The sequence below is a fragment of the Mixophyes fleayi genome, chromosome 8, assembly GCF_038048845.1.
Source record: "Mixophyes fleayi isolate aMixFle1 chromosome 8, aMixFle1.hap1, whole genome shotgun sequence".
Classification (NCBI taxonomy): domain Eukaryota; kingdom Metazoa; phylum Chordata; class Amphibia; order Anura; family Limnodynastidae; genus Mixophyes; species Mixophyes fleayi.
In genome coordinates this window covers 121,461,127-121,476,134 of record NC_134409.1, presented here as the reverse complement: position 1 = coordinate 121,476,134, position 15,008 = coordinate 121,461,127, and the positions used below count along the sequence as shown (strand labels likewise).

At 37.2% G+C, this 15,008-nt stretch overlaps 1 protein-coding gene across 22 annotated transcripts in view; it reads left to right on the top strand.

Annotated features, from left to right (window-relative positions):
• Positions 1-11,408, top strand: part of CADPS (calcium dependent secretion activator) — a 395,853-nt gene extending 384,445 nt beyond the window's left edge. For all 22 annotated transcript variants that reach the window (XM_075183352.1, XM_075183348.1, XM_075183335.1 and 19 more), the window contains 2 exons: positions 1,799-1,903; positions 10,573-11,408. In XM_075183352.1, the coding sequence (XP_075039453.1) occupies positions 1,799-1,903; positions 10,573-10,752 (285 nt within the window). In that variant the 3' untranslated portion in view covers positions 10,753-11,408. The remainder of the gene's footprint in view (positions 1-1,798; positions 1,904-10,572) is intronic.
• Positions 11,409-15,008: the final 3,600 nt, after the last annotated feature.

Sequence of the window (15,008 nt, the reverse complement as noted above, 5' to 3'; positions counted from 1 at the left end):
GTACCTTACCTACCCCTATATTTCGTTTTTGTTTATTTTTAATGGTAATACAGAGGAATAAATGTATAAAAAATATATTTGTTACATTACGGGTGGTAGTAGACCTCACCATTCAATACAGTATCATTGTTTTGCTTTCTCTTTTCCAGAATCCCTCCCAGATCTTCCCTGTCAATCTTATTTAGGTGCGATAATCCACTCACAATATCTTTGGGTGTGATCAACGGGGTGTCCTCTATCTGGAAACTTTTGTCCCCCCTGTGCTCCGTGATTCCACTTTGTATGCAAAAACTTTCGCCCCTTAACAGCTTTAATGATGCTTCTTGAAGCCTTTTAAAACTGTACAATGTTCACATTTTAGCTAAGTAGGAAATTCAATGTGACGTTTTTGACTATAATTGTAAAACAAATATAGGTTAGGTGAAAATAATGACCATCTATCATTGTAATAAGTATCGGTTGTCACCAACCAAACTCATTCATCAGGTCCAAACACAACTCTGGTTAGCTTGTTTGTTGCAACTGTGTTGTGTGAATACCAGCTCATGAGTAAAATTAACTATTTTAAAGCAGGGTTGCTTGTAAGTCACTATCATCCGCCACCAACAAAACTCACAATTAGTAAGTGGATGAGATAGGTAGGTAAGGTAAGTTTCATTTTATCCTTTCCACCTATGTCAAGTCCATTTCAACAGCCCACTACTGAGATATTAATTCTGGATGTCCAATGTCATTGCTATTTTTTATATAATATTTATTTTATATTTTTTTATATATATATTTTTTATATATATATATATATATATATATATATATATATATATATATATATATCTTATTTTAGCATTTATTATTACTATTTAGCTTACTTATACACTTGCCAATTTGGTCCCCCGGGTAGACATATGTAATTTACCTGCAATACTATAAAGTAAATGTTTATCTTACAAAGCATAGAAATAAATTTTGTGTATGGTATCACATTTATTTTATTGTATTATCTGTAGAAAACATAGATTTTATTTGAGCCAATATAATAGATGTTACCATTTTTTTTTATATTTGAGCTTATGCGTGTTTATGAATTATAAGACTATTCTCATATTGCTAAGTGGAAGAGAAATATGAATCTCTAAACAGTGTTCTAGAAGTGTATTGCTCTAGAGACATCTTGCTCTGCAGGGGTGGCAGTCTGCAGTGACAGAGCTTCAAGCATTTTTCACATGTAAGAAGCAAAATTAACCCTCTTAGAGGGAAGAATTATTTCAACAGCTTGATCAAAGCTCATTTGTATGTGTATGTGTTCTGTTAATATTCTTGTAATTTAAAGCAAATTGATAACACATTGGATATGCAAACCACAGTTAGTTATTCCATTGTATTGTACCTGGTGTGCTGAAAGCCAATAGCATATATCATAATAATTGCAGACTTTTTATTTTCCGTTGACGATTGGGTGCGCTGGATAAATTTTGTCAGTAGGTAATTGTACAGCTTTTAAACTCTTAAAAACAGGTAAGTTTAATTATGGATTATTTAAAATATTATTTTTTATTTTGGTAGTCTTCACTTGTTAGACTCTTATTTTTTTGCTAATTATTTTTTTTCCTGAATTAATGTTAAAAAAATTTTTTGGGGAATATGCTGTGTTGAATAATAATTAAATATGAAATAATCTTCTTTTTACTTAGAATTTAGTAATTAATTTGAGAATGATAAGTGCCCGTCTTTTTGGATACTATTAACCGCTTGTCACTGTTATTACTGTATGTCTGGTGAACTTTTATCTGTTTTTCAGCAATGGTATACCAGTGCAATGAATGTTGTTTGTACCTGGCTCACTGATCGTATGGACCTACAGCTGCATATTTATCAGCTGAAAACCCTCATTAGGATTGTCAAGGTAAATCATTTGTCTAAAGCTTATTATTTGTATATTGTCTTGCCTGATTTTATTTCTTCATTTTTCTATTTCTGACTGGCTATACTTTCATATCAATTTTAGGATTAGCAAAATATCATCTTAAACGTATCTTATTATAACATACCTTCCTGAATTATTTTATAGGAAGATAATGGTCTGCTCTTGCTTTTCCCATTTATTTCCCAATTCCTATAACTTGTGCATATTTAAATAATTGAAATTAAACAAATACCTTTAAAATTAATTACCGGTATTTCATTTATCCCAGGTCATTGAAATAGGAATAATATATTGTATTATTATTTATACTATTAATTTTTTAGGAAATATATTTATTTATTATAATCAGGTTTTTATACTTGCTATTCTTATGTATTCTAGATGTCAGTTGCAGAGAACAAAAGCATTAATGTAATAACAATTGATTTTTATCATTATGAAAATATATTTTTATTACTTGATAAGCCTAAATAAAATAATTACATTGACTGGATAAGAAAACAATTTGTGTTGAAATAAAACCAAAACCAATTAGGATATGCCACTTAAATAGTGAAAAATAATTAGCATTTTTTATTTATGTTTTGCATATTTTTTAATATTGTTTAACATATTTATATAGTTGGTGGAGCAGTTTCAATCGAGATAGAAAAACGCTTCCGCATCTGTTAGTGATGCAAATATTTCTTCACAGCATATTTTAATGTATTCCAAGATCATTAAACAAAATGCAAATTGATATTATTCTCATAATTAGCTGAAGTAGTTTATCTTACAATGGGTGTTTACACTGAACTATAAGAGATCACAAAGGTGAGATCACATACCCGGAAAGTATATTTTTATTCCTGTGTATGCGTGTCTTGGACTAATGATAATTATTTCAGTGTGAAATCACAGTGCCTTACCATGAAATAAGATTGTGGGAGAGCTTAGATCATTTTAATATCATTCATTGTTGTTCGTTTAATGTGTATTTTTTTGATCTTACTCATCTGTAGCTGTTTACAGCTTCTGATAAATTAACAGTTATACAAACATTTTTTCCCTACAAAAAGCCTTCATAGCTTTATTTATTTTGTGCATACACTTTTTTTAAAGGTACTGGGCTGAAATATATTTAGCAATGACACCAAGTTTATATACAGATACCGTATATAAACAATTGGAAATGTTATTAAAATAAATGTGTAGAAGAATTTAGCTTTGCACTTCCTTGAGGACGCAATTTGTAATATTAATTGAAAACACGTTTAATGCAGGTGTTCTAACACATACGATTTGAACTGATTATAATGAAACCTTGTTTTGTGAATGCAGATTGCATCAGTGTTTTTTTATTTCGCTGGGACGTCAGACTTTAATTATAAATAGCTTTTTCCACTGTTCTTCATCGCCACATATCTGTTATAGCGGGCTGCATCAGGATTATGACGCACGATTAAAATACTTTATATTAGCAACAAATGTCCTTTCTCTAAAATGAAATCTCTACCTGGTTAAACTTTTCAATTTAATATACAAATATTGGTAAGCTAGATAGTTTTTAATGTTAAATATATTTCAAGTTAAATTGGTCAAAAATATGAAATTTAGTTGATCAATGTAAAAATGCACACTGTTTAAAATAATAATATATTTCATTATCAGTTTCCCATTTTTTGTCATGCATGGTATTTACTCTTGTAAATATATTGTTAAAGTTATACATGCACTAGAACTTTTACTAAGTACCTGAAGCAACAAAGACAATACAACTATACTATATTCAGATCCTAAAGTTTGCTATACACTTAAGATTTTTCAGATGTGATTGTAAGTGGCTCCATACAATCTGGTTAAATCGTGGAAGGTTAAAGCAGTTAAGTCTTAAATCAAACTGTACACTTCCATCTGTTTACATATCCAGATGTGAACTGGGTAACTTTTTGCTTATTCAACAAAACAACTTAAATGTGTGTTCCTAGCAGGGATTTTTTTAGGTGTCTGTGGTAGTGGTATGGAAGCAGATGCGATATGTGCGTTGCAACTAACACCTATAGATATTGTGACAAATGTCACAATTACACAGCCTCCAGGTGAACAATGGAAGTTGTTGCCAATTCTGGCTGGTAAATTCACAATTTATGCCCAATGGGTTCTTCTTTTGTTTGTTTGTTGGGTAGTGAGTTTTGCATGCTGTCCTATACAGTATGATACTTCATTATTTAATTTAGTATCTACAAAATTTGTATTAAAGAAACATTAACACATTAGACTTCCTAGTCTCTGGTTCCCATGTTAATAGGCATTCATAGTTAATAGTTTAATTATTTGCATATGTGATCATTTTCCTTTATTATCATCATCATCATTATCATTTATATAGTGCCACTAATTCCGCAGCGCTGTACAGAGAACTCACGCACATCAGTCCCTGCCCCATTGGGGCTTTCAGTCTAAATTTAGACAGACAGACATACAGGGGTCAATTTGTTAGCAGCCAATTAACCTACCAGTATGTTTTTGAAGTGTGGGAGTACTCAGAGAAAACCCACGCCAACACGGGGAGAACATACAAACTCCACACAGATAAGTCCATGGTTGGGATTTGAACTCATGACCCCAGCGCTGTGAGGCAGAAGTGCTAACCACTAGGCCACTGTGCTGCCCACATTATACTTCTTAGAGCAAGTGCAGAGGGGCCATTTAGAAAATCGCAGCGTTCTAACACGATGATACACTGGTCAGTGTATGGTGAAGTGATCCACTGTCACACCACAGTGATTCCGCTGCGTAAAGTCACTTTTACGGCTATGGTGTTACTAGGATAGTTTCATTATATGCTACCTGAGTGTATCATCACTTTAGAACTTTGTGCTTTCCTGGTTGGAAAATTACTCTGTGGTCTAAGACGCCTGTCTGACATTGTCTTTATATATGTGAAATGTTTGACTGTGCACACATTTGATTAACTTTTCTGCTAAGTTGAAACTACCTGACACACATTTACATTTACATTGGGAAAATTCATGCATGGATTTACCAAAATGTTAAACTGGAATGTACTTAGCGGTGAGTATTAAGGCAAGCAGGTGTGTGGAAATTGGAACAAACATGCAAACGAGTAAGAAAAGTAAACGTTGGAACACCTGTACAGAAATTTGGGAATTATCGCAAAATTGGAAAAATCTCATAATAGATTTAATTTATCTAATTATCACAATAATAAATAAATATGTAAATCAGATTTTGCTATAAACTCCTATTCTCTACACCGACAGCATATTCAGCTTTTAGAGACTAGGCAGCTGCTGATATCTGATTTCTAAATTCAAACTCCAGCAGCTGCCTAGTCAGAATTCTGCAGCCAGGTATGCTGTGAGTGTAAGAGTTTATCACACAGTTTAGTTTATATTTATGTTACATATGTTATTTGCACTGGTGGAACTTCTGCCACAGCAGCCACTATGGGCTCCAGAACTAAAGGGGGCCCAACATTTCCCCGCCACCTTCCTGATGCTCCAGTGGGCTCTTCACTGTGATATATAGTTTATATATTAACCCAACCACTTGTAATACCTGTGTTAATTCCGAAGCTACACTTTGCTGAGAAAACACAGCACATTGACTTTAGCAAATACAATTATTTTACATTTTAAGTAATCTCTTTCGATAAATAGGTAATTTATATTAAATAAGAATTGGTGCTGAAATTTGCATACAGACCAAGCTAAGTGTTACTATGCAATGGCCCAAACATTAAGAAGAAGCTCAGATACCTAATATACTGTTCATACCTTCAGAATACGAGTAGACAAGGCCTGGTTTAGAATTTGATGCATTTTGCTTCCTAAAAGTAGGCATGAAAAAAATTGGTCGTAACAATTGCAGTTTTGCTGATGTATTTTGAGTACCCTATTAATACACAGTGTAATGCATATACCAGGGCTTCCCAAACCCAGTCCTCAGGGCTCCCTAACAGTGCAGGTTTTCCATATCTCCTCGCTGGAGCACAATTGTACTCATTACTGACTGACACATTGTAACAGATCCACAGGTGGTCCTAATTATGTCACATGTTATCCAGAAAACCTGCACTGTTAGGGAGCCCTGAAGACTGGGTTTGGGAAAACCTGGCATATACACAAGAGAGAATGGTGTCTTTACAGTGTTATTAATAAACGTGGAAGTCACATTTTCCATATAAAATGTCATCAAATAAAAACAGCCCCACATCCGTCATTCCCATCATAAATCCATGGGAATCTTGTTTTACTGCGGTAGTCCATATGGAAATGATAAATAAGAAATACAAATTGACAGCAGCAAACTGACATAATATAGACTCGGCACTAATGATCATTGAAGACTGAAAAAAGGCTTAATTCAAAGACTAGAGCATTGCATGGGGGACCTTACCTCTGGCCAAACCAGCAAATCTCATCACCTGCGAAGGCTACTGCCAGCGATAGCCGTGCTACCACCCACATTGACTCCTTCATGTATAGAGCAAGGCCCCATTGCAGGAGAACTCACCCTTTTTTGCCATCCTTAGGGCTTTTCATCCTATAATAATTAGGTCCCTAAATGCATCCAGTAAATGGAATCGCAGAAGTGGTAATATAACCACATAGTAAGTATTGGATTGAATGCAAAAAAGCAGAAAAGAAAAGTTAAGTACTGTGCAGATTAAAAGTCATGGACAATGTCAGGGCCAAAATCATTCAACCTCACACTGTTCTGCAAATCAGTGAGATTGTACAGTTAAAGTTACTATATCATACTTTCCAACATAGGCAAGTATGTTTCCCAGGAGATCTGGGGGGCAGCTGGGTGTGTGGGGACGGGGCTCGAAGAATCTGGTCATTAGCCCCACACCCAAAACGGTCATCACTATTTTGGTTAAATAAAAACAGGGGGCGGGGCTGCGATGACCCGTGCATGGTGTCACTAAGCCCCACCCCCTACGTTTAATTTACAGAGCTAGACAGGATCTGGGAGAATTTCCTGCTCTCCCGGGAGCCCAGGAGGACTCCCAGAAATTCGGGAGTCTCCCAGACATTCCGGGAGAGTAAGCAATTATGAACTATACATACATAGCTTATTTGTAGCTCAAGGGGGTCCTTGCAGTCCAAAGTTTTATATGTGGGACCATATGCTTGTACAGTGGATGAAAGGTTTATGTATTTCATTTTAATCATACACCAGGCAACTTGTGAGGCTTGATGGTTCTTGTAGTTCTACACCCATTGATGAGCCACAGGTTGCCTATTTCTGCCACTACTTCTACTATATAGATTGAAAGGTATGCTGACATTATCAGCATCAGGCATGGAAGTTTCGTGTGTGTATATATATATATATTATATACTAATGGTATATATTATATTGCAGGCAGTCATGTAACAGCTGGTGGCTCCTGCTACCGAATAATCTGTCACTTAATAAGAACAGAACATTGTAGGTATAAATTTACATTTATAACACATACTTACAGGTTGCAGAACAACTTTAAAGGTAAAAATATACAATATTAATAAGCAAATTATTGTTGCTCTTTATGTGTCAGCGGGTGTTTAGTACAGGGTAGAAGCACAATGAATCCTCTATATCTTCAGAAAACTATTGGGTTTTCTTCTTTTAAATAAAAGGATATTAGAAGTCACCTCAGAGATCGGTGACCTGTACAAAGCACTCGGCCTATGGCCTTCTGTTTCTATGTGGTCATGTGACTCCTCAGTGATCCTTATAGTTCTCAGATAAGGGAACCTTATCCCAGGTATCAGCCATAGATTACAAAACAGCATTGTCCCTATTCGGCAAATGCTGATGCAAAACATTGAAATACTTTCTTGATCTCTACTAAGTAAAAACTGGTGATCACACCATTAGTTATTTGTAGATATTTTCGATTTGCATACTTGTGCCAACTGTTGTACTCAGCCAACACTTAGAGCATACCCCAGATGGGCATAAAATTGCCTGCCCAGATGGATGGATGCTCCTATGATGGCCTGTGTGCTGCTGTCTCCCTAAGCAGGATAATCAAGTTAAGCACTGGCTAGTTTATAATTTCTGGGAGTAAATTTATCAAGCTGCAGGTTTGAAAAAGTGGAGATGTTGCCTATAGCAACTGTGGCAAGAGCCCGCTACTGGTGAAGCACACGCGTACAACTTCTTCCTTTTTATGGTTCTTTATTGTCAGGATGGTAATAATGTTTTGACACCGTATACTTGCACAGCAATTATGGAGACCCTAAACGCTTACTATACATAGTCCAGCTCTCTGTCCAGATCAGCCAGCTAGCCCAGCGTTGATCTCCCTGAACAATAAAACAAGCAGGGTTTTATTCCTGACACTCCTCCCACAGGCCTAGCTTGATGGACAGGTGACACACCCACCTTCTCATTAAAAAGGACACGCCCATGCCTGGCTCTGTTTAGACTTTCAGATACACCTTGTCTGTTTGCTGAGAGGAAGCAGCTTTTTAAATCTTGTAAGTAAACCAACTTTTACTACACATATGTTTTTACCTAGTTTAATCTCCACCTAGGTACATAACTGTGCCAATGTTTTACTCTACTTCCCTGCTTTCTCTGCATATTGCCAGCTAAATGCCTCCTTTTGTTACACAACCAATCAGATTCTAGCTGTCATTTATTTAGAATCTGATTGGTTGCTATAGGCAACATCTCCACTTTTTCAAACCTGCAGCATGATAAAGTTACCCCTTGGACTTCTCCTTTCATTCACTGTAACTTACCCCTGCATTGCAATAATGGCTGAGGGTCTCTGCAGCAATAGGTCATACCTGGCCAAAAAGGTCATGCTTGGATTGGATGTGAGCATCACATGAACGGCTCACATCCTTCCCATTGGGGACCTCTTTGACCAGGTACACCTAGGGGCGCTGAAAGGGAGAGGCGAACCTGTCTGGGGCCCCTGTAGTGACTGTAGTAGGAGGAGTCAACCTAGCATGGTGCAGGGGCGGATCTAGAATTTTTTTCTATCCCGGGCGATATAGGGGGGGGGGGGCGATTTAGGGCCCACCCCCTTTCTAACTTCTAAGGCTGCCGGCGGCTGCACAGTATGTGCAGGTCCGTTCGGCAGTGATAATGTGCTGTCCCGCTGCTCTGATTGTGTTTAAAACACTATCTCAGCAGCCGGGCAGCACATTATCACTGCCGAACGGACCTGCACAGTGTGCAGCCACCGGCAGCAAGCCCCTGCTAGGGGGGGCGATCGCCCCCATCACCCCCCCCCTGGATCCGCCACTGGCATGGTGACTGTGGAAGGGGCCCCAAGAGTCACTTTACCGGGCCCCAAAATTTCTCTTGGCGGCACTGGGTACACCCTGCTGCTGTTCAGTTCTCCCTCTGCATTGTATTTGCTATTCACGCATGTATATGGAAAAGTTGCAATACCTTGACAGAACATGAAACTTATGACATCCTGTTTTCATGTTCTGGGCGGTTGAGCTTAAGCTATTGTTCTCTCCTATCTGTATTTTTTTGCTAAAAAGAGACTGACTGGCAGGAAGTCTACAGGCTTCTGAAAGTTGTACATATGCATTTGTAAATGTTAACAGTAGTCATTTATTTACATTATATTTATTAGTTTTGTGGACCTTTAACAAAGCCACCTAAGGTTAGATTTATCAAATCACCTAAAAAGGAAAAGTGGGGGTGTTAACCATAGCACCCAATAGTTTCTCTCATTTTCTAACATGTACTAGACAAATGATAGCTAGAATCTGATTGGTTGCTATGGGCAACACCTCCATTTTTCCATTTTGGAAGGTTTGTTAAATATACCCTCTAGAGAGGCAGCAGAGGCACATAGATGGCTGTATTGGGAACAAAAACAAGCAGTTTTTGCTATTTCTGGACGCTGGTTTGTTCAAGTTACTGAATGTTAATCTAACCAAATATCTTAGCAGTTTCATGGCAATTTAGCCACTAGGGGTCATTGTCCTGTTGGAGTCTACAGTGAGTCTTTGGTCTGCACCAATATAGCGCTCCAATTCTAGCTAATTCATGCACATACATAGATAAATATGTTGTGTTGTGCAGAATGCCTTCATATATTTCACTGCAGACTAAAGATAAATTAATCCTACTTTTAAACTTTAAGTTTGAAGTATTTTCCAGAAGATAAATCATCAAAAATGACAAGTTGTAAGTAGATAGCTTGAGGGAAATCTATTAGACCTCTTATGGATGCTCCTCCTATAATCATCAATTGTTTGAAATCCCCACTTGACAGAGCAGTCAATAAAGGCATGTCGATTCTTAAAGGGTTAACGTGACAGAATCATCACCTCATTAAACAAGTCACTAATAAGATATGCCTATCGGGATTGTAAATGCGCTATGGTGGTGCTATGTGTAAAACGTGTACTGTTACAGTGAATTTGGTGTGAAGAGAAGATTTTAAAACATTTCAATCACTATCAATGTATCACGTTCATTTTCACCTAATTTGCTTCCAGGCATTATCATTAGCTTCTAATTGTGCTCTACAAGAAGCTACGAAGTAAGGCGAGTACTCGCTCAATGAGTCTTCTTCTACATCAACCACTGAAAAAAATAACAGTACTCTGTCTTTATGTTTGTCCCACATATAACAATGCTATCATTTTTATTTTTTTTCGCGTTCAATATAGAAAACCTATCGAGACTTTCGATTGCAAGGTGTTCTGGACTCCACGTTAAACAGCAAGACCTACGATACCATTAGGAACCGGTTAACAGTGGAGGAAGCAACTGCTTCAGTCAGCGAAGGAGGCGGCCTGCAGGGCATCACTATGAAGGACAGTGATGAAGAAGATGAGGAGGACGATTAAATATCTGGTTGTAGAGGCCCAATGGGATGTAGCCCGGTTCCCAGTGCATGTCTGTTAGCCACATTAGGGGATTCTCTGTCCGCTCCAAATGCCCATAATGATTTTACCGATACGGTTGTCATTCTAGCTGTGTGATTAAGATTAAAAAAAAATAAATGCACTACATTTGGTTCATGGGTTTTTCCGAAACTTCAAATCTATAGGTTCATAAGCAATATAGAGCACCATTGTTTAATACTGTTAATTGAAATATATAGGAAACATGCTAGGTATGTCCCTGTTTTCAGCAAAAATATCCAACGCTTCATTCCTGTAATGTATATACGTCGATGGTATATTGTTGTGCCTATGAGTGAATAGTAACGTCATTTTTGTTGCGTGGAGGCCATCCGCTCAAACGAATGAAAAAAAATCAGAGGCTTTGTTTTTCAAAGAAGAGAGAGAGGCTACACCCAACCAGGTTTAACTATGGCGATCCATTAAAACCCGAAGTTTTTATTTCATCCCGAATTCTAAGTCATACACTTTTACTTGAACATCCTGTTAGTTACCTTGAGGTTACATATCGGCGGATTAGTATTCCGAAAAAAAAAACGGAACTAGATAGGAGAGATCCGAAAACCGAACAAACTACTGTTTTAAAAAAAAAAAGAAAACAGTTTTATGTTAACGTCTACTCTTTAACTGTTACATTTTGTTTAGGTTTTAATAAAAGTGTATGTAAAAAAAAAAAAACACAAAAAAAAGCAAAAAAAGACAACTTTAATAACAGACTTAGACTATAAACTGTGTTTATAAGAATATACGATACTTATTTCCGTAGATTGTAACCTTGATTTACATTATTTTGTGTTTCACAATTGTTTTTATATCTGCCATGTACATTGCATTTTGACCAGTAAACTGCATGTGACCGGGGTCCCTCGAGAAGCTTTTTATCTGTGTAAAATAGTGGATCCATCTTGCTTTTGCCTTACAAAAGCCTACAGTTGTAAAAGTGTAAGGACTGTGGCTTCTCAATAAATAACTATTCAGATGTCCTACGTGTTGTGTTGTTACTTAGTTAGATCTGGCCGGGCTGATGACACAAGACAATGATCAAACAAGGCCAATATGGAAGAAAGAAAGTGATCCACATGTCTACGTGTATTTAATTTACCCCTCACCGACCACTACGCTATATCGGAACAAATGAGTAATGAGTAATGTGAGCCGGCCATGGTTTGTTTGCTGAATACTTATGGAAGGTTTAGGGTAGGTTAAAAGTTATCTCAACAATCACTTAAATGAGAAAGCTAGATCAACCACACAACAATAGTAAAAGACAAGAAGACAAATAAACAATCTGGCGATGTACAGTTTCTTTATTAAATGGAAAAACAGACACAATGGTCTACGTCAATGTCAAAAGGAAAACTCCACCAAAATGTATTATTTAAATAAAAAAATAATGTGTGAGTGTTAACTTATGTTCTCTTTTTTTCTGGCTCTAACATTCCTCCCTTTGACTGGTATAGATATGGCTTCCAACAGCTTCCGGCACTTGGGCTCTGACAGATCCTCAATTCTGTCTGTCTCTCCGCTTGCCACCGTAGCTTGATTGATGCTGATGTGAGTTATGTGGCTTAAATATAGAATCTCCAGGTACAAGAGCAAGGCATGATGGGACAGATAATTCTTTGGATGGGAGCAGCCTACAATGACGAAAGTGGTGAAAGCAGTATGAAATACATGTCCACCCATTCTCAGATTTACAAAAGAAAGCATTGATACCTTGTAACACTGATATCTCCAGGGTTCTACAGACCATGGTCCCAATATCCAATGATGGATGATAGTATACAATGACATCTCCTAACCAGAGTAAAAGCATAAGGGAACTCCTGCAACAAAGACCAATCACACTGTAAGTGACAGAATAGATTCCACTATATAAATGCCAGCACATGGGTACATATTAGTGAAGGCACCAGAAACTTATTTTAAAGTAATTATTACCTATATACAGTCACTATAGAGAAGTAACCAAGAGGTAACATACTGGACTTTATTTCAAATTATTCCAGTATAGTGAAATTGACATCACAATCTTAATATAACATGCATATAATTACTGGGCTGTTGGGGAACCCTGCTACCTCCGCTCCCTACAGTAGCTCTCAGTGTGTGGCTTTACGCTTGCCTCCATTCATCATGATACTGCCCTATCAGTAACAAGCAGCCATAAATGAAATGACAGGACTGGTGACTGCCTCACCCCCAGATCTGATTGGCTATGTGTTGTTGGGCCCCCTGCCATTTAGAACCTGGGAACACACAGAGTTGATGAGTTTGAGAATGAACAGTTCTCTGGGTCTAATTAAATCCTACCTGGGAGTGAAAATAAAGGGAACATTTGCCCAAATTTATTGTTTACCAGACACCTTTCAAAGGCCTGGGAGAGTAAGGTGGATCTCCTTGACAACAGAAACTTAAAAGAATCTTTGAAAGATAATTTAAGTCATACTCAGAAAATAATATCATCCAATCAGATGGAATCCAGGCCTGAGCCCCCATTTTACAGCAGTTGGCTTATTGTCTGGTTCTAACGTACATACATAAAGTGGGGTGTAACTACTTCTAGGGCTCATACACAGAAAAACAACAGTATTTAAAGGTATAAACAAAAACTTGTATTTTGTCTTCAATTTTAACTGAGCATTAGAAGCTCGTTCTCAAAGCTTCCCCGCAGCATAGTGTACTGTGTATTTAATAAGCCAGGCACGAACACAGGGGGGGTTTCCAGTTGCCTGGAAACTCACTGTCCCAAAACTGTGTGATTTGATTTGGTAATTCAAGAGATAGTACTGCAGCCGCACCAGAGCCCCTTATCTCTACACTCTAACAATCAGCGGCTGCTGTGTAGATGAGAATGGCCGACACTGAGCTCTCTGCATGGTCTGCCGCAGCACCTCCTCCCATGGGCGATTAGTAGTTCAAGATCTTCAGGAAGAGATGACTTACAATATGTCGAGGAGCTCTACGGATAAGTAAAAGTACAGGCGGACTATACAGCTGGGATGAAATTTCACGAACCGTCTTATTGCAAAGGTGGCATCCTATCACAGCACCACGCTAGAAGTCACTGAGCTCTTCAGAACGACCCATTTTGTATCACAAATGTTTGCAAATGGAGACTGCATGGCTAAGTGCTTGATTTTATACACCTCTGGCAACGGGTCTGATTGAAACACCTCAATTCAATCATTAACAGGTGTGGCCAAATACTTTTGTCCGTATAGTGTATATTATTTATACAGTTAGTTAGATCTTGGGCCTGATTCATTAAGGAACTTAAATTAGGAAGTTTCTTATTTCAGTCTCCTGGACAAAACCATGTTACATTGCAAAGGGTGCAAATTAGTATTCTGTTTTGCACATAAATTGAATACTGTCTGTTTTTCCATGTAGCGCACAAATACTTGATAGCTGAAATTTACACTGAAATTTAAAGTTGATATTTGTGTGCTACATGAAAAAACAATCAGTATTTAACTTGCAAAACAGAATACTAATTTGCGCCCCTTGCATTGTAACATGGTTTCATCCAGGAGACAAATAAGAAGTTTCTCAACTTAAGTTCCTTATTGAATCAGGCCCCTTGTGAGTAAGCAGCACTTTCTGTCTCTACTGTACTTTTAATTTACAGTAAAGCAATTTCACTACAAAATAATGTCTGTTGCTGGCCTATGGTTGCAAGTTTGTTTGTTTTTTTTCTTTGTCCTGAAATCCAGCATTTGGAAGCCCCCTTCTAGAAATCCTGCTTTTGCCCCTGTAAGCTATCTATTATATTGTACCAAGCATTACAGCTCCCGAATGCTACATTAATAAAAAAAAATGATTCAAAGCAATGCAAATGTTGACATCACCCTGTATACTCTGAGAAGCAATACAATTCTACCATAATGAAAATGCTTCGGTTTTTTTTCAGAACCATGATATACAATGAGGTAAATGAAGTAAAACAACTCTATTATAGTATGTATTGGTGCTCAAAGGGCAGTTTATTTATCGAACTAAGTCAAAGACCTTGGGATGTGGGACAAAGTATTAAAGAAATATGGCAGTGTGACATGATCCAATTATGAAAGATTTCATGTGTAAACATGTGGATGGCTGCTTAGGTTTTCCATTCAATAACAGAGGCTTGGGGGTATATTTACTAAACTGCGTTTGAAAAAGTGGAGATGTTACCTATAGCAACCAATCAGATTCTA